The following is a 22,221-nucleotide window of genomic DNA, read 5'->3' on the forward strand; positions in this document are numbered from 1 at the left end:
TAACATCAATTTATATTAATAAATCGAGTTTACAAAGTCTTTATGTAAAGCATCTGTTATGAAATGAGGAATATAGAAGTAGTATTCATACGGTACATCATTGGGTATATTAGCTTTTGCCAATTTATCAGCCACTTCATTTCCCGTACGCTTGGTCCATGTAAATGTAACCTCCTCAAACTTTGTGCTCCACCATCTTACTTCTCGATTCATCAAGTAAATTCTTAATTTATATAATTGAAAAGATGATGTGTTTAAAAAAAGAAGATATTTCCTAAATATACTGTCATATACAAATAAAATTACAAAAAATTATAAGACATAATAATTTTTAGATGAAAATATAAATTATAATATATATTATATTTTTTATTTAGTAATGAATGTATTAATCAGTAGTTATAAAATATTTATACCCGCATATGCGGGCCAAACACCTAGTTGACATAAATTTACATATCCTATTAAAGTATCTATATTATTTAAAGAGAAGTACAAAAATAAAATACCCCTTAGTTTTTTAAATTATTTACAATGGTATGTCACTGAAGTTATTAATTAACCTACTTTTTATAATTTTTCTCTTCTCCTCTTTAATTAATACATTTCCAAAATTAATTTCTAACTAAAAATTATGGCAACAATAATTTATATACCTAGCTTTTAGTATTCTTTGTCTTTACTTATTTTATTATATATATATATATATATATATATATATATGTGTGTGTGTGTGTGTGTTTGAAAATAATTAATTCCATATATAAATTTCGTAATTTAATACATACATTATATGGTAATTATTTTACTAATTCCTTATATACATAATAAATAGTATACAAAAATTTTATTATACATAATCATAAAAATTATATCCATAAAAATAGTATATACAACAATTTTATTATATATTATCATAAAATTTTGATCCATAAAAAAGAAAAATACATTTGCGCTAATTTACAGGTCATATTCTAAATTAATAGATGATATAATTAAGGGTGTACATGATAAAATAAAAATATTCAGTATAAACTATAAAATTATTGTATTTAGAAATTTCATACTAAATAATTTTTTTAACGGATAAATTTTAAAATATAGATTACCACTTATGCTAATAAATATTCATTTATAAAAAAAAATTAATATCCGCGCAGGTGCGCGGATCAAACTCTAGTTAAGCTTTACAATCACACACGTTTGTGTATGTCTTCTGAGGCCGAGGTTTTGACTTTTGAGTATATGGGTTGGTTGATACTTTCAGACGAAAAGATATTAAAATCTCTTAAATCCTATCAAATTTCAGTAAAAAAAACTGTTAAAATCTACTGGCCCGAAAAACTGCCAGTTATGTTTGATATTACATTATTAGGTTTTTAGGCCGTAATACGTAAATTTTTGCAACATACTTGAGATCACACTCCCATGATGTTATTGGAGTTAATTGGCTTCTATGCCCATAATCGGGTCCCTAATTAGCTCTATACACATGAGTGGATATTAATATTTGTATGACGATTTTGCCATTCCTTCATGTACATCCATAGGTCAGTAGTGTCAGTTCCTCTGAAACCTATTTGTGCATGTATGTTTTGTGATTCATTCCCCTAAACACATAAGTTACTCTCTAGCTTTCTCTCATCTCATTTTTAGTCCTTTTTTTTCCTAATTCTTTCTCATCTTTTTTCCTAACTATTTTTTACTTTCTCTCCTATTTTTCTTTCCTCTCCTACCTTTTCTTTCATCTCATCTCATTTTATAGTCATTTTCAAAAACAAAACGCAACGTTAGACAAGTGAATCAATTCAATGACTTGAGTTTGATACCAACTAATATGAAATAGTTAGATTATTTCTATTAAAACTGTTAAAGGTATAATAGTAAAGTTTAATATGTTACATTCATAAATTGCCTATAACGAATCACTACATCAAAATATGATTTATGTTCTAATGAAAAATAATATGAGGCTTAACAACTAATATATTTATTACCGTGTAGAAAAGAATATTATATCTATGTAAATATGTATGTTTATTATATGTGTTACAAGAAAAGTTTCGGCTAATACCTATGTTAAGAGCTACTATAAATTTTAAGTGATACATTAATTATTAACAACGTACCATAACCCTAACATACCATAACTTATATTTTAGTAACTATTTTATTTTTTACATGATAAATTATATATTTGATTAATAACTAATACTGAATTATAAAAACTTGTATCAGGTTATTGATTTGTGTAACGCCTACATATACCACTTAACTTGGTAATTAAATAAGTATCTTAACATATACTATAGTGTTAACATTTTTGACATGTGTCATATTTTTATAAATATATGATAATACATCATACTTAAGAAATATTGGTAACGCATGTGTCTAACTGTAAATAAAAGATATATGAAAATTACTAACTGTAAATAAACGATATAAGCTCTGATTTGAAGGTCGCATCGTTGACTCTGTGAAAAACTGTCAATGCTTGAAACTAAGAGCACTTTGGTTGTTGTTGACTTATTAAGACCATCTTTAACCCTATAACCCCATATGGATTTCTTAATAATTTTTAATTAATTAAATATACTTTAATTGTACTTAAAAACTCTAGTTAAGAAACCTTTAAAATGTGTGCTCCAGTGGTAGTTTCTTAATTAGGATTCTTAAAAAAATTTAAGTTGTGTTGTTAAGCTTGTGTTGCAAGCAATTGGAGTTTATGATGCCTCCAAGTAATATATATATATATATATATATATATAAATACAGGAGAGGTGGAAGCTGAGGCTGAAAACAATAGAAGATGGCTTGAAGGGTACAAACACGTTTTCTATCTGTCAAACGACTACAAAGACTGAAAAAACTGGCAAGATTTTAGGATTCTTGACGAGTGGCGGTGGAGGATCAAAGAAAAGGTCTAGTTCTCAGCCACGAGGCTCAGTTACAGGAAGAATCCATGCTATGAATCAGCCGAGCAACAGAGCTGCAGAGACTGATGGAAAAGAGAACTCAAAGATTTCAGCAAACGGTTTCAGGGTTTTTGTATGACAGGCTTCAGAAGGAACCATATAGAAGAAAAAAATGAAAGGCATGTCTTTTTACATGGTACTCAGTGTAAGGTGATGTTGCCTGCTGTGTAGAAGCGCAAGCCGTTTGAGGATGAAACGAGTTTGATACCTTTGTAAATCTTGTGAGAGCATCGGCACGGTTTAGGAACAGAGAGGGGTTTGATGGAACAAGCCTTCTCTAGGTCAGGAATTGCGTGTAGGTGAGAAGGAAGATCGATGTTGAACTGTGACAGCTTTGATCACTTTGGATCTATTCCTATGTCCAGTATGGCACATGATACCAACGGTAGCACCTGCATGACAGATGATGATGTGTTAAAGACCTGTATAAGGGATATGAACTAGTTTTCCAGTACGTACCAGAGATACGGTCGGCTGAGGAAGAGAGAAGAGAGGCGGTGAGGATGACGGAGGAGAGTTTGATGTCTTAGCCTGTGCCACAGCACCCTCAAGCACGAAGATGCAGATCTACTTGCTTCAACAGCTCTTCTTGCGTCCGTTTCTTCCTCAAAGCCGAGAAAGCCTTCTCCTTTCCATGTTCCCGGATTAATTCTCTTGCTCCTTCCTTCTCAGCTTCAATTACTTTCTCAACCTAATTTACAAAAAGTTATGAAGGTGGGTTAAAATGGAATAAGCCAAGAACTCAAAAGCTTGAGCCTTTTGTTGTCATCAGTACTAAATAACAATCAAAACCATTTATAACAACATAGGCTTATTCTATCGAATGAAACAAAACTTCAAATGGTTAAACCTATATGATCACAGTTCATATAGAAAGGAGATAAGATTGGATCAAACAATACCTTTGTTTCAACCTTGGAGGTGCGAAGGAGAGCTTGGAGGTGCAAAGGAAAGCCAATTGAACAAACAATACGTTTGTTTCAACCTTGGAGGTGCGTAGGAGAGAACGACAGCCATCGTCGTCTTGCGGAGACAACGGGGGAAGCGGCGGAGAAGCCGAGTGAAACCAAAGAAAAGAAAAAGAGAAAAGAATAATAGAAAAATATATGCTTTGTCTTTCGTTAGCTGACACGTGGAGGAAAAACCTCTTTAGTTATCGATCACAAAAATCCTTTCTTAAGGATCGATAACTCCCCTTTTATTTAGTTTTCATTTAATTAAATACCCAATTAACTTTAAAACCCCATTTAAAATCCCCCGTTAAAGATGCTCTAAGGTGGTTGATGCAATCAGGCAAAGGTCTTCGCATCATCTTCGAGAAACAAAAATATATGTTATGATTTAATATGTTCACAAACCAATTGCTGCAGATAGGAACTGAGGCTCTATTTCTGAAGCGATGATTTAGCATAGATGAAAGTTTAGTTTTCCGTTGAAATAATGACATCATTTAACATTCTGCAATATATGGATGTATGTCATTTAAGATTTATGATGAAGAGCCATTGGTTGGGGGTTGGGGCATAAGTGCCGAACCCAAATTGATCAGAATTTCGTTGTAATCAGACTTAAGATAATTTTTAGGGAATTTTGCTAAAAAAATGACAACTCATCTTAGATATTGTCCCCTTAAAATAAAATCAACTTTAGGCACTTTTAGACAATGACTATCCTTACACTTTGTAAAAATTCATATCAATTTAATGAGAAGTCAAAAAAGTAAAGAAAAATACTAAATCTATACTATTATTTATGAAGTGATTTTGCTTAGTTGTCCTCTTCTCCATGATTTTAGGTAATCTATACTATTATTTATGAAGTGATTTTGCTGATTTGTCACATTCTCCATGATTTTAGCTAATTTTGCTTATTTATCATATTCTTATTAGTTTTTCGATTAGATCATCATTTTATTAATTTAAATAATGTAAATATTTCGATTTCTAATTAATTTATTAATATAAATAATATAAATATTTTGAAATTTCTAATTAGAATTATGATTATAATTATTTTAACTTTCACAATATTTTTATTAGTTTTTAGCTTAAATCATTAATTCATTAATTTAAATAACATTACTATTTCAAACTTTCTAATTGGAATTACAATTATTATTATTTTTAAAAAGATAGGACCAATTCTTATTTTCATATGATGTAAGATGTTTTAAACTCTACTAGATTTTGACACGCGCTTTGAAAGCACGAATTATATGGTTTATATACGAAGTTGGATATGAGATAGTATTTTGAGTATATTGTGTATTATTATGTTATAAGTCGTATTATATCGAATACATAAATTTATTTAAAATTATATAACTTATGAATAGGTTTATTCGAGATTTTATATACACTCTTATGTAACTCTTTCTTAAGTATGAAAATTTTACCTAAATTTGATAAACGAACCAAACCAATACGAAATACAGGTTGAGGTTCGGGATTGGGAAAAAGTACCTATTAGATTTTTTGGACATGCAGGTCTCTGTTGGACTCCGAGTACCCAAAGTACCTAGAATGTTTTGTTCATATTATGTATATTTGAGTAGTTTATATATGTTATGAGTATAAAAATATTATTGTAAATTTTAGATTTGCGTTTTCTGTTATAGTTTCAGGTTTTGAGTAAATTTCAAATTTTAAAATATATTTAAAATATTAGATATTTTTTTAATGAAAGGGTCCTAAATACTCAAACGGAGCTAGACTCATTACGTAGCCAAATTACATAGTAAATTTTACAGATACTTGAATTATTGACTCATACTGACCTGAAACTAAAAAGAACCGATCTGAAAAAAAAGAAAATTCAAATACCTAGTTACTATTATTTATGAAGTGATTTTGCTTAATTGTCCTCTTCTCTATGATTTTAGGTAACTTTTACTTATTTATCATTGCTTATTGCTTATTTGTCATATTTTCAATAATTTAATATAATTTATTTATTTGTCATGTTTTCAATAATTATAGTTTTGCTTATTTTTCATATCCTCAATAATTTTTATTATTTATTATTTTTATGTTCTTTATAATTCTAGTTAGTAATTTTATTTATTTATCATAATTAAAATAATTTTAGGTGGTAATTTTAGTTTTGCTTACCTGTCATATTTTCCATAAGTTTAAGTTATTTTTATTAATTTCATGTTTTATTACTTTTAGAATATTATTTGTCATATTCCATGATTTAATTTAGGCTCAGTCATTAGTTTCAATAAATAACTTTGTGAGTTGTTAGTTTTGAACATATTTCGTGATTATTTAATAAATGTTTTCATTATATTCATAGATAACTATTATTAACGAGTATTAATTTTATAATTTTGTTCATATTATGTTTACTTTTGATATTAAATCTTTTAGTATTTTATTTATTATTTTTAAAATGAAGCTTGCTTCTCTTTTTTACCACCGAATTATCTTATGAATCAAAATATAAGTCCAAAAATATAATCTCTCGCGGTTAAAAATTAAAAAAAAAATACACCTTTTACTAGATATATATAATTTATTACTTTTAGTTTATAATTGTTTTATTAAATAGAAGTATGTTTTTAATTATAGTAAATTTGGTTAATAGGTGTCAATATGAACTTCGAGGAAGAAGAAATTCATATAAAATGCAATTAAGACTTTGATGAAGAGGTGTTTGATTTCATAAGCTTCATTAATAATTTGGTAATTATGGTTTATTTGTAGATTTACCGTCTATATTATTTTTAAAGTAATAACAAAACTTTATTAGATAATTATAATGAAGATACTTTTACATGTGTAGTTTAGTGATAGAATAAATATAAGATTTTACAAATACCAACCATTATTTATGTTGTCATGTGATAGAAAAAGTAAATTATATCTCTACTTAATTTGATATTTGAAACTAATTAAATAATTTAGATTAAAATTAAAAATTATGCTAAATTTTGAATTAGTTGGATATATATTAGTGCGCACAAGTATGCGGGCCACCATCTAGTATGATGGTAATATACATGTGTATTTAGGAAAAATATATTTGTTACTAAATTGTTGTGTAAAGAGCCATTTCAAAAATTGTCTAAAGGTTGTAGAAGATATGATCTTCCATCTACGATAAATTTGAAAGAATGATTTGCAGAAAACACAGTAATCTACTGGAACTAGAAAAACATAATATGCTGCATATGTTTCCATCTACTTTCGTAGAATATTCAATCTATTATTTGTACTATGTTCTAAATGACGGCAGATCTGGTCGTCTACACTTTTACTCATGTCTACTATTTTATCTTTCAACTACTATCAGCAGAATATAACATCTACGGTAGTGGCGGATCCAGAATTCTTTTTACCAGTGTCATAAATTAATTTAATAATTTAAAATTAAATATTATTTAAAATATTTATTATATTTAATATAACTTTTAATTTATTTTATTTTGTGAACAGTAGAAAAATTGGCTAAAATCGATACTACGGTGGAGGTTTATCTTCAAGTTGCATGCGTCTCATCTCCTTTGCAGATGTCTTTGCCTGCTCTTCGTTTCGATTCTTCATCCGGTTGTTTCTCAATCTGATGTTTGAATGGTTTGTGGCGATTCGCTCCATGTCTACGACTCAGAGGTCTGATCGAGTCCTCGTCTCTCACTTGCTTCATCAGAGGCTTCTCCTTGTCACTCCTTTGTCGAGTCCACTCCGCCATTTCTGGGTAATTTTGAAAAAGTATTAATTAAAGAGGAAAAGACAAAAAATTTTAAAAAGTAGGTTAATTAATAACTTCAGTAGCATACAATTGTAAATAAGTTACAAAACTAAGGGGTATTTTATTTTTGTATTTCTCTTTTAATAATATAGATATTTTAATAGAATATGTAAATTTATATCAGCTAGGTGTTTGATCCGCAGATGTGGGCATAAATATTTTATAGCTACTGATTAATACATTCATTACTAAATAAAAACTATAATTTATATTATAATTTATATTTTCATCTAAAAATTATTATGTCTTATAATTGTTTGTAATTTTCTTTGTTTACTACAGTATATTTAGGAAATATCTTCCTTTTTTAAACACATCGATCATCTTTTCAATTATATAAAATTAAGAATTTACTTGATGAATATTTAATTATGTGTTTTTTTTTTTTTTTTAACTTTTATTAAAATATTATTTCAGATAACAACACTATATGATTGAGATGTATTTATGTTTCACTAATTATAACTAATTAACCAGTAATATGATTCAGATAAACTATAAATCTACTATTCTATCTGTTTCATAAAAATTGTTACTTAGACATATCTCATACATATTAAGAATAATGATTGAGATGTATTTATGTTTTCATTAATTATAACTAATTAACCAATAATATTTGAGATAAATAAATTTATTTATAAAATTAATGCATTTTTGCAATTAATATTTAGCTAAAAGTGATTATAAATTACATTGAAATTATAGAATGACCGTCTTTTTATGTAACAATAAAAAAATGCTAAATTGACACTTATTCAGAGATATAGGAAGTATAAACTTGTGTCCTGAACTAGTTTCTCAATAAGGATATACAACCAGATTAATTCTAGACCATCGGGTCATAATCTAGTTTCTCTTTAAATTTAGGATAAACATGAACAGTTAGACAATCGATCAACCTTGTTGAAAAACTAAAAGTACAGAACAGATGGAGATTTGAAAATAACTAGATAAGATTAGTTGAATATTATATTTTACTAATTGAGAAACAACTAGAAATTAGAAAAATGGTGATTACTTTCTATCTTATCAGATTATCTTTCTAAATTTGCTCTAAAAGATTCACTTTCCTTCTCCAAATACGCGCTTTATTCCTGTATAAATACCGACTTAGTTAATCGTCTTGTAATATAACTACATTTAACATCAAAAGAAAAATTAAGAATGAGAGGTAAATATCTTTCTTTACTAGTGGTGCTGATTGTCTTGGCCTGTAACGAAGCCATTGCCAAGAACAGCTCTTCAACACCTAAACTGAAACGAAATGATTTCCCAAAAGATTTTATTTTTGGATCTGCAACGTCTGCTTACCAGGTAGAAGGAGCAGCTCATGAAGATGGTAGAGGACCAAGTATCTGGGATACCTTCTCTGAAAAGTACCCAGAGAAGGTAAAAGATGGTAGCAATGGTTCTGTTGCAGACGACTCTTACCATCTATACAAGGAAGATGTGGCTTTATTGCATCAAATTGGTTTCAATGCATACAGATTCTCAATCTCATGGTCTCGGATCTTGCCTCGTGGGAATCTAAAAGGAGGAATCAACCAGGCTGGTATTGACTATTACAACAACCTAATCAATGAGCTTTTGTCCAGAGGAATCAAGCCTTTTGCCACAATTTTCCATTGGGACACGCCGCAAGCCCTTGAAGATGCTTATGGTGGATTCCGTGGCGCAGAGATTGTGAATGACTTCCACGATTATGCAGATATTTGCTTTAAACATTTTGGAGATAGGGTGAAGCATTGGATGACACTGAACGAGCCATTGACAGTAGTGCAACAAGGGTATGTTGCGGGTGTAATGGCCCCAGGAAGATGCTCCAAATTTACTAACCCTAATTGTACAGCCGGGGATGGAGCCACCGAGCCTTATATCGTAGGTCACAACCTTATCCTTGCTCACGGAGCAGCCGTCAGGGTCTACAGAAAAAAATACAAGGTCAGTGTTAATAAATTTCCGGGTTTTTCTTGTTAGACAAGTTACAAAAATTGATTGTGTATAATTCTATGAATCACCCGATCTTAGTATGTTTACTCCAGTTCTGATTATATATTTAAAAAAAATGCTATTGAATGTTGTATAACGTACAGGCGTTACAAAAAGGTCAAGTCGGTATTGCTTTAAACGCTGGTTGGAACTTGCCCTATACAGAATCAGCCAAGGATAAGTTAGCCGCGGCACGCGCCACGGCCTTCACATTCGACTACTTCATGGAGCCACTTGTGACCGGTAAATACCCGGTCGACATGGTCAACAATGTGAAAGGCGGTCGCTTGCCTACATTCACGGCAAAGCAATCTAAGATGCTTAAGGGCTCTTATGATTTCATTGGCATAAATTATTACTCTTCATCGTACGCGAAGGATGTCCCTTGCTCCACTGAAAACGTTACAATGTTCTCTGATCCTTGTGCAAGCGTCACAGGCGAAAGAAACGGAGTTCCCATCGGTCCAAAGGCTGCATCGGATTGGCTTTTGATATATCCGAAAGGAATTCGTGATCTTGTCCTCTATGCAAAATACAAGTTCAAGGATCCTGTCATGTACATAACCGAAAACGGTAGAGATGAAGCTAGTACCGGTAAAGTTTTCCTTAAAGACGGTGATAGGATTGATTACTACGCTCGACATCTCGAGATGGTTAAAGATGCTATCTCTGTTGGAGCAAATGTGAAGGGATTTTTTGCTTGGTCGTTGCTAGACAATTTCGAATGGGCAATGGGATACACGGTTCGGTTCGGGCTGGTTTATGTGGATTTCAAGGATGGATGTAAGAGATACCCAAAGAAATCAGCTCAATGGTTCAGAAAGTTGTTGAATGGGAAGAAAAGCATGTGATGAGATTATGCATCATTCCATTTTATCAACATCTCTATTATTCTGAGAGATTTACTATTATGTTTTTCTACTTTGGAAATAATAAGCAGTGGTTATTTTATACAACTGAAATAAATGATTGGCAGCACTATAAATGATGAGTAAAATGCACATACATAACTACGACTAATTTAGCTGACCGAAGCGACTATGGTAACAGTATGCCTACACACAGATGTTGGTCAAAGGGGAGTCATGACATGGATGAGAACAGAGAGCTTATTTCTTTGATCACTAATTTAGCTGACCGAAGCGACCAAAAAGCGGAGCCATGACATGGGTGAGAAACTGAGAACAGAGAGTCTAGAACCTTTTTAGCGTGAAAAACGATTTCCAGTGAGAAATTGAGAAACTTAATGATTGGAGATTTCAACATGAAATTCAGAATCATCTTGAAAGTGGGTTTCTAACATTTGAAACGTCATGTTGATCAATTACATTGGAATTCAAAAAGATTACCACTTAATCTGATTATCCATTATCAATTTTTGAGGCGTATTATATTAATAATATAATGATAAAATTGGGAAAATTTCATTTTTACCACTTTATTGGTACCATTATTCATGTTTATCATTACTAAAGAAACATTTTTAAAAATTACTTCTTCATGAAGAATTAAGAAGCAAAAAAACTCGTATACCTTTACTTTCTATATATAATAAATAATTATTTAAATAAATGAAATATAATGAAAAATATTTTTTTTATGTTTTTGAAATATACATTTTCAAATTTGAACTTTTTTATTTTTTTTTTCGATTTTTTTTTTAATTTTCTTTTTGAGATTTGAAAATTCTTTTTGAAACTAATTTTTTAATTTATATATATATTAGAACCCTAAACTTCACATTCCAAAAATCCTACTCCACCCATCAACTCTAAACTCTAATTCTAGATTGATTAACACGATAGTTATAAATGTATTTTCTCTCTTTAAAAGTGAGAATAAAAATGGTACCATGAATGTGATATTTTGGCACTCTAAAATTTAATATTTATTAATAGTATACCAATGACTTTAATCACTCAAAATTTTACGTTATAATTTAATTTCCTTTTTCCTTTTTTATATTTTTAATTAAAATTTTGTGATGGAAAATAGTTTTTGGATAATAACAGAATACATAATATTTTCAAGATAATAACTATCAAAATCACTAAATATTTTTTCTATTATTTAGAATTTAATTTCTTTTTTACTTAATTAATACATAACTGAGTTTTAAAAAAAAAGAACATGTTCAAACCCTAATATTATTTTAAAAAAATGTTCAGCAGCTCGTTCAAGATTTCCTCAGATATTTATAGTCAGTTTGTCGTCCACATGGATGCGGAGTTTCCAAATTAAGTTTGGAGAGTCATCATGAATCTGTTTATCTTGATGACAAAAAAAATAAAATAAACTTTAACTTCTTATTCTTTATATTCCCTTGTAACAAACTCCAATGAAAAACTTAAAATTGGAAAAGTACGAATTCAAAAACAAGTTCGTATTACTAATTTCAACATTAGATGTTTTTCTGTATATGCGGCTATAATCTTCTTACGAATGTTTATATTTTATTAATTCAAATATTCTTGACAATTTTTAACCAGACATCAAATATTTGTATATGAAAAAGTTTTTCATAAAAATAAATATGATTCTATTGAGTCAAATTTTTTAACACTCACATATTAAAAATATTTTTAAAATATCTTTATTCAAATTTTTTTGATTAATTATTTTTTAATTATATTATCTTAATTTTTTAACTTTTATAATAGAAAAATATTATTTTCAAAGAAAAACATAATATATATAAGAATTATCTTTATTTTTTAAAAAATATGATTGACAATAAATAAATAAATGTACCACTGGTTTGATAATATTTAGGCGAATTCTTTTGTTTTAAAATATCTTTTTTTTTCTTTGCATGTTCTTTTTGTATGTTTCTTTAGGACATGTAAATGTGTACTGCTTTGTACCGGTAGAATATAAACAAGAGCTTTTGTGATAACCAGGTTGTGGTAACACATATTAGCAAAATTTACAGTTGTGAAAAAAGAATTTTTACAGCTAAAGACTAATAAATTAAAATAACAAACTGTATATTCTATCGATGATTTTATATTATTAAAATCCAAAAATATATAACTTTTTAATACCAAAAATATAGATATAATCCTTTCATGACATATAAGAGAAGAATATTTTTATATAATTTTAATAAGATAATATCAAATATTTGTTTAGGTGATAATTATCTATTTTTTTAAAACTGTTTATTATTTAATATAAATATTATTAAAATTATTTAATAAAACCATTGACTCACCTAAAATGTTTTTTTAATATAATAATAAATAAGATAATATCAAATTTTTTAATAGATGAAATATTGTAATTTTCATGATTCCAAAATTGCTTATTATTAAGATATATAATAAAATATTTATGAGAAAACTATTAATTAAGCTCAAAATCATAGAGAAGATGATAAATCAACAAATTCACTTCTCAAATAATAGTATAGATATGTAGATAATTAGTTCATAGTAAGAAAATAAAATCTAAATATAATTTGTAATACAAATTTTATTATTTTAAGATTTTGGATAATTATTATTAATTTAATCACTAATCTAATCAAATTAATTTTAAATTATTTTTTTTTGCTAATTTATATATTTTATTTATTAATGGTGTAAATGATATTAGTATATATACTTTAATTAGAGGTATAAACCTAAAGAAAACTATAACTTATCAAGTTTAAACTGTGAATCTTAAGGGTATACATGATTTTTTTTTATGAGCATTATTTTGTGACCTTATGTATGTTATTTTGGGATTAAAAACTTTTTGGTGATATTTATAAATATTTATCATATGTATGTATTAGTTACAGGCCCGGTCCGTTGCTTTTAGGGCTGGAATTATTATCTGAGATCCGGATTCCATCCGAGATCCGATCCAGAGTTGGTCCAAAAATCCGGATATCTAGAGGGGTGGATCCGGATTCGGATAGTAAAATGTTGGATCCATCAAAACCGAATGTGGATCCGGATATCTTGATTTTTTTAGTCTGGATATCCAAATCTGTAATTTTTATTGATAATTATTTCATATAAATTAATTTTATTTATTATATTTTCATTTTATAATAATATATATAAATTTTGTAGTAGCATATATAGAAATAATTAAAAAAATTATTTACATTTTTCTTTTTAAATTATTGTTAATATTTTAATATTATTGTTTATTTTTTTAAGGATCCAAATCCTGATATCGCCGAATATTACAATTTTTAAAAGGATATCCAATATCCGGGAACCCTGGATATGGATACCTTAAAATTAATTTTCCGAATACCCACGAACCTTGCCACCATGAAAGACTAATGACAACTTCAACCACTATGCCAAAGTTAAGTTTTACGAATTTGCTGACCTTTAAATAATTAACGTAATTTGACGCAAGCATGGGCTTTGCCAGGTTTAACCAAACTCTGATTATATATAATGAAAAAAACTAATAACTATTAGTTTCATGTAATCAAGGATATTATACCAGAGGGTGAAAAGGTAGATCAATTGTACAAGCAAAGCTCAAAACTTGGTCGCTTATTGTATCTACTTAGATCATTGTTGGAAATTTTCATAGACATTGACATATAATTTGACCTTTAATCGTCTCAATCAAATGACTTACATTTATAAATTACTTTTTTTGGAGAAATTTTGAAAATCAAATTTTTCTACAGCAGATTACATTACTTAAGATTATCTTATTGACAAAATTGACATTTTTTATCTTTCATTGAAATTTCGGCGTGAATCAAGTATGAACATCGAAGTTTCAGATACCCCAAATGTACAAATAACTTACATTCTAACCAGACTTTGACGATTTCGTCGTCTGAAAACAGTACAGAATTATCTGATTTACAAAAACTTCATAGAAGTTACGTTTAACATTTCAAAGGTAATATAACCATGACGAGTGATGAGGCAATGTCCAAACATATGAATGAAATAAATAGGATATTAAACCATGTGCAAATCTAATCCCATATGTTTAGAGAATAGATTAGCTATCTTGCAATTGAATGTAAACAAAAATGAGTAAGCGGAAGTGAATCGTGTGGAAACGTGGAATCGGTTTTAAAAATAGATTGTATCAGTTTTAAAAGACAATTAAAAATTATATGGTTCAAAATCAAAATCATAATCAAAATCATTATATTCCTTTTAAATACACTATCACTACTATAAATATTCGCTACAATTAGGGCCTAGTCATAGAAAAATCATGGTTATAGAGTCGAATATCATGGTTATATAAATAATAGTTATGTTTCTCAAATGAAAAAAAAATCCATGACTATAGCTTTGCGGTTAAAAAAAGTGTGGATATTTAGCCATGAGTATTGATTTTGCCACGATAATTTTGTAATTAAAATAACTACGGGTTTGTCACTATTTTATCGTGGGTACAAATGATTCAACCAATATGTTATTAGAGACAAAATCGATAGTTATAAAGGATCTTTTAATAATATATAAAATATATGGTCTAGTTCACTTATCACCAATTGATTTTGGGTTGGAAACTCATCTAGATTAATATGGATCGATTCACATCGACCCGATCCAAATTTGGACGTCGATCATTGTCCGAATATTTCGAGGTTGACGCTAAAAAACCATCATTTTGAAGGGATGTATTAGAAACAAAGTCTCACATATCGATAGGTTGAAATGTTCTTTAATAATATATAAGATAGATGGTCAATTCACTTATTACGAGTTGGTTTTAGATTGGAACTATATCTAACTTAATATATGTATGTTGATATTGCTGGAGTTTATTAAATTTATGTCTAATTTTATATTGTTTGATTAGTACAATATTGTTCATTTTGGATCTTATGCAAACCTGCATAGTTTTAGTTTTGTTTTTTTTTTCCAAAATGTCTGATACTAATAATAGTTAGACATATTTTTATATATTAGACTTTTCTTTGCATAATTTTCAATGTGCTGATTTTATTTGATATCTTGCCGATATTATGTAAACAAAAACAAAATAAATTTTGTTAGTTATTTATAAATTAAAATAAAAATATTAAATATATATAATTACATATATTATACATATCACCGTCACTCCACACATCCATCACCGTCAAGCTCGTTCCATCCATCTCTGACATCTCCAGCACCACCAGGTCCACCACTGCTTCTTCATACCGTCGCATCTTCTTCCTCTGATTATGCATGTCGTCATTTCCTTTCACGCATCCAAAATCTTTATCGACGGTATCTTCTTCAAGCTCAACATTAGATGCAATAATCTCATCTTCTTTTTTCTCCTCCTCCTCCACTTTGGGTTTTAGCTCTCCAGTTTCCTCCATATCTTACACCCATCCCGGCCTCTAAGCCAAAGAAGGTTGTTCTCACTGCCCACTAAGTGAAACGAGCCATTCAGTCCGTTTTATCTTAAGTTCAAGTCGACCAATTAGTGATTCATGTTATAGAGTCAATATGATGAAGTATTAGAGATAAGATAAACTGATTCTTTGTTTATATCATAAAGGATTCGTTACAAATGGGCGTTTTACCATAGTTAAGGAAACTAATCACATCATCAGCCAAGTGTTTTTCTAAATACATGGAATCTCTTAAACATTATTTGATATTTGTTTTTTCGAAGTTTGCTTATGTGTCGTCATCACATTCATTTTCATTAGAAAAGATTATATTATTTACAAAAAATGACATGATATGAAAATAATTGTGACATAGATATTTACATTAATATTAATTTAACTTTTTAGTAAAAATTTTAGAATATGGTAATAACTCATATATCATCAATAATTTAATATTCAAAAAGAAGTATAATAATTTTACAAATTTTGAATTATTATTTAATTATATTTTTATAGTCATATAATTTTCATTACTAAAACATTCTTCAAATTGTATGCAACTTTTAAAAATTATAATTTTCTAATCCTAATACATTAATTTCCCTTTAATATCTACAAATTTTATAAATACTATTTATTTCAAAATATATTGTAAATTCAAAACTTTTGTTTCTGTACATGGTGCAAGAAAACACCTAATTTGATTTTTACATGATTTGATATACTATTAGAAAGGTTTATAAATATAGGAAAGAATACCTAAGACCTTCAACAAAATTTAAAGTACAGTGAAACCTGTATAAATTAATACTGTTGGGACTACATCAAAACTATAATTTTTTATTAATTTATAGAGATATTAATTTATCGATACACTAATTGAACTAAACTTAATTTGGGACTATAAAATTATATTATTTTATAGAAATTTTTAGTGTATATTAATTTATAGAGTATTAATTTAAAGATGTTATACTGTATGTTGAAAAAAAAAATTCAGATAACATAGACCAAATAATTAAAAAAAATAAATTTACAGTCAAACTGGGTTCCATTAGTATAGATCTGTGAGACCACCTCCAATGGAGATTCTTTAATTAGAATTCTACTATTAAAAAATACAGAAATAAAAAAATAGGAGAGAAAGTGAAGAAAAGTTCTAAAACAAGTGTTTTTATTACCACTTCTAAACTTTTACATTCCACATGTCTTGTAACTAACATTTTAGAATTAAATAAAAAATAAAAAATTTAGTTATTCAATTAAATTTCTTCTTTTTTTTTAAATCTCACCGAGTTTTTAATGGTTGGAGATGTTCTGAATCACTTATAGTGACCACGCCAATGCAATTTCTAAGAAGTTTGTTTTCTTCTGACCAGCAAAAATATATGTATAAAATTTGGAGTCAATATTCAAAGCTGAGACCGAATGTATAAATCAATTTAAATTAAGGATCTATAAATAACTATAGGAAATACAACAGATTATCTAAAAACACCACTTTCAGTAAGTTCTCTCTATTCAACACAAAAATGTCTGAACATGAAGGAAAATATGCGATGAAAGTCACTGAAGGGCAATGGACCACCGGTTTATACGATTGTTTCTCCGAAGATATCCCTACATGTAATAACATTATTCAGCTTTATAACTATTTCCTATTCGTGTTCCAAAATAAAAATTACTATTTTCTTATTCAAATGGTTTAGTCATAACCATCTTTTTGGTTTTTGCTTGTATATATTGTTATAAAGGTTGCTTTACATGGTTTTGTCCTTGCGTTGCATTTGGGAGGATCGCTGAGATTCTTGACAAAGGCGAAACAGGTATGATCTTTTTTATACTACTATTATAGATTCTCACATCACTAATGAGATGAAACCTAATCCAAAACATGTAAACTGTATTTTGGGTTAAATTTTCTGGACCATTTAACACTTTTACAGAATTGTTGCCAAAAATATATATTATATTATATAACTATGTATTTAAATCATTGTCAAATGGTTATTAGTTAAAATCTTATTATTTATAATAAATACGGGTTAGATGAATTTTACTATTCTGAATGAATAATCATTTTGAGAAAATGATGATTATTTTAAAAATGAAAGTGTGAGACATTTACGCCAAAAAACAATATACAATGCCGCTATTTTTACAGGGTTGATATCATATGTCACTTTCAAACATCGTTGCTTACGATAAGAAGTAAAAACTTTTTTTCTCATCATGATACCTTTATATGCAATGTATTTGTATCTACAATACGTGTTAGCAAATTGGTTAATTGATGGATATGGAATTAAGGCCAAGGATTTGCTGGATTAATGGTGGTGGCAATGTCTCACATTGGATGTGGATGGTACTATGCTTCAACATACAGAGCCAAATTGAGGCGCCAATACTCCTTGCCCGAGGAGCCTTGTTCCGATGGCGCCATCCACTTCTTCTGCTGTTCATGTGCTCTTTCTCAAGAACACCGCGAACTCAAATATCGAGGTCTTGATCCCTCTCTAGGTAACCAATCTCTTTTTTTTTTTTTTTGTCACATCTAGGTAACCAATCTCTATTCTCTCCTCTTTTTAGCAATGATGCTATTTTTAAATTTAAGGGCACCAGTAATCATAGAGACTGTATATACTTTCAGAAAAATGAAAAATATAATATCTAGTTATATAATTTTATTTTGCTTTTTAAAAATGAATTAGTATATAAAATGCCATATATGTATTATGAGTTTCTAATAAAAGAAACTTTATTTGCTCTCTCTATTACTTTTGGATACTTTTATTTATTCTAATGGTGAGAACAGACTGCCAGTAATAGTTGATTAAGGGTGCTTTTCAACACATAAAGCCACCACAAACAAATTGGACTAGGGAAGGCCATTGACATTCTTTAATTAGTATTAAATTCTTGTTTGAAGAAATTCTTCAAACTAGAATACACTATTTATGTAGAAAACAAATAAACTAAACGACAAAGACTTTTTTGTTAAAAAAAGACTTATTTGTTTGTTTGTTAAGAACGACTAAGACAAGACTTTAATTAATCTTTTTACAGAGACTACCACTTTAATAACATAGAAATAGAATATATCAGGAAACCAGCTGCTGCAAGTCATAGGAAAATTATATGTCTCGAGAAATGACATAGTTGATTTATCGATTCGTAATTACATATTAAACAGACTGGAAAATACAGAATGGCTAGGGTAAATATTTTTATCATGTTAGTGTACAAATTCCAAGTAGTAAATTGCATGTACATTATATGCGAAATAATTAGCATATATCTATTTATGGGTAGAAATTTATATACCAAAGTTTAATTTCTAAATAATGGATCTAAATAATTTTACTTCTTTAATACTCCCTTTGTTTCAGAAAAAAATATGTTTTAGAATTTTTACATTTATTAAGAAAATATATGAGATTTTAGTTATCAATACATTATTTTCCGTAGTTAGCTATTTCCTACAATTTTTAACCAATAAGATTTTAACAAACACAATTATATTTTTTGAAGTTTACAGTTTACAATTAGTTTATGCATAATGAAACTGTAAAAAATGTATTTTTTTGAAACAGATTTTTTTTTCTAAAATATGGATCTCTTAGAAAGAGAGTGAGTATATGAGATTAGCACCATATTATCATAACTTGATGAGTAAAACCTACTGGTAATGGTTTGTAAAGACTCTCTTTTTTGGCATCGTTTATAGACTCATGGAAACAAATGTGATCTCGTATCCTAAAATCAATTATCAAAAGAAATCGAAGGTGTGAGAAAATTTTGATACTCCATAAGGCTATAGTTAATTAGCTCATCTATTGATCAACAGAAACAAAATTTAGTTACTATTAGCAGCTTAACAATAATAAAAATATTTTTATTATTTTGGAAAATTAAGGGTGGGAAGGAAACATTGAGAAAGGAACATCGAACACTACTACGCCACCGTTTGTAACGTCAAGCATGGACCGCTGAAGAAACAAATAATGGTTATATATAATTTGATGTTGTAAATATAATATTTGTTTTAATGATAATTTTGTGTGATATCTTCTATGTGAATATCCTGTAATAAAAGAATATTTGCAATCCTGTTTGGCTGTTTTAAAGTACTGTATATGTTGGCATCCGGACGCGGGTAAGATGGTGCTTTGATACATGTTTTTTCTAAGGCATCTACCGAGAAAAAAATTGTGGTAACTTCTGTTTCCTCTTTTCCAATATTGAAAGAATTTCTATTTCATTATGAAAAAAAATTATTCTCTCTGTTTTTTTTAGTAAGTGTTATTTTGACATTTTTCACACAGATTAAAAAGATTGATTGAAATGTATTTAAATTGTTATTAATTACATCTATTTAACCAATAATATTTGAGATAAATAAAATTATTTATAAAACCAATACAGTTTGCAATTAATTTTCAGATTAAAATAAATATAATTTGCATTAAAATTTTAAAGTGACATTTTCTATGTAACAAAAAGTGTTAGAATGACATTTATTATGTAACATAAAGAATACTTTACAAAACCCATCAACTAATTAAGTTGATTGAAAGTGATAGAGATAATTGGCCACTAACTTCGAAAAGAGAATAAGAGATGATAAATGTTTTCAAACCAAAAAACTGATGGCATAGTTGATTACGTTAGCCACTATATCTATGAAAATTTACCATGATTTTTTTTGACAAAGGCTCTTATATTACTCAAATTTGAGGTGTCCAAAGTAATTTGACCAGAATAAAACAAATAATAAAATAGAGAACTCAATGAAAAAACCTCTCTTTTCTAGATAAAAAATCAAAAATTTCATTTTGCGCTCGCGAGATATAAGAGATCTTGAAGGCCGGGAAGCATAGCTGGAGATTCTAAATTGCATTCAATTATGTTGTAAAACTTGGCCATGCATGAGACTCCTTTATCATTGCGATCAGATCCTTGTTGTCTGTCCCAAAGCTCTGACATGTCGAATATTGGATCATGCTTTCCATAGTCCATTGTAGTGCTTCTAATTCTGTATGAAAAGCAGTCTCTCGACGTCTTAAGTTTGGTGTCCCTTTAAGTTGAATATTCCCGAAACTGTCCATCCAAACCATCCGCATCTACTGAACTGAGGTGTTGAGGTCCAAGAGCCATCTACCATACAGATGTTACACAAGCTTAAGACTTGTGATTCCTCATTAAAATGTTCTTACGGAGATAAAGACATCTTTTCATTTGCATTGAACCAAGCTTGCATTCGTTTGACACACTTAAACGGACTACTCACGACTCTACTGTCCCAACTTGTGAGTTTTCTCATCAGTTTTCTTCCTATGAATTTAAATATTGGTAATTTTATAGCTGGTTATTTGAAATGATTTCGCTCTACTTTATCTGGTTCATTTTTATAGCGAATTTATTCAAGAATTCCATAATTAAAAGGAAAAAATATGCACCATACATGAGATGATCATAAGTAAATTATTAGGATAGCAATATGAGTTCATAATTGTTTCCTTTTTTTGTCAAAAATAAATATGAGGTCATAACTATTTGTTTATCATATTCGTTGATATAATATTTTTATACTAATAAAGTTTTATATTATGTTAAATAAATATTGCATATTAGTAATTATAGTTGGCTTAGATAAAACTTATGTTTTCGTATGATTTCATGGTTATATATTGGAATTTGGAAAAATATACAAATATGCAAAAAGCTTGTCCTCTTACTTGGGTATCCCTGTCAATAACTCTGTGTTTTGGTGTGTAGATGCTGCGTTCAAAAACACGAGAATGGAAAGGACAAATAATTTGGGCAGGGATTTGGAGTGGTTCAAGGAACAAGGTTACGACATTCCCGAGCAATTGGCTCACTGTGAAATATATTCAAAGTATTTTAAGGATATAGTAGAGAACGATCCTCCAGCATTCATCTCTGACTTCTACAACATCTACTTTGCACATAGAGCCAGTGGCCGAAAGATTGGGACAATGGTAACAAAAACTTAACTATTCAATAAAATTCACTAGGAACTTCTTTTTAAAATGGTTTACATGCTGTGCAGGTATCTGAGAGGATACTCGACAATAAAGAACTTGAATTCTATAAATGAGAAGGCCACATTTCTGAGTTGTTGAAGAACGTGAGTGAAGAATTGAACAAAGTATCTCAGGT

General features: G+C 28.7%; 2 protein-coding genes and 1 pseudogene across 2 annotated transcripts; 2 read left to right on the top strand and 1 right to left on the bottom strand.

The window, feature by feature from the left end:
- On the bottom strand, positions 1-7,670 carry LOC103838620 (annotated as a pseudogene).
- On the top strand, positions 3,882-20,582 carry LOC103838621 (beta-glucosidase 15). The gene is made up of 3 exons (XM_009115073.3): positions 3,882-9,674; positions 9,827-18,558; positions 18,597-20,582. The coding sequence occupies exons 1-2, from the start codon at positions 8,898-8,900 to the stop codon at positions 10,571-10,573; spliced, it is 1,524 nt and encodes a 507-aa protein (XP_009113321.1). The 5' UTR covers positions 3,882-8,897; the 3' UTR covers positions 10,574-18,558; positions 18,597-20,582.
- On the top strand, positions 17,546-20,824 carry LOC103838622 (protein PLANT CADMIUM RESISTANCE 9). The gene is made up of 4 exons (XM_009115074.2): positions 17,546-17,664; positions 17,793-17,864; positions 18,349-18,558; positions 19,955-20,824. Exons 1-4 carry the CDS (start codon positions 17,571-17,573, stop codon positions 20,029-20,031), a joined length of 453 nt encoding a protein of 150 aa, XP_009113322.1. The 5' UTR covers positions 17,546-17,570; the 3' UTR covers positions 20,032-20,824.
- Positions 20,825-22,221: the final 1,397 nt, after the last annotated feature.

The sequence above is a fragment of the Brassica rapa genome, chromosome A09 (genome assembly GCF_000309985.2).
Source record: "Brassica rapa cultivar Chiifu-401-42 chromosome A09, CAAS_Brap_v3.01, whole genome shotgun sequence".
NCBI lineage: Eukaryota > Viridiplantae > Streptophyta > Magnoliopsida > Brassicales > Brassicaceae > Brassica > Brassica rapa.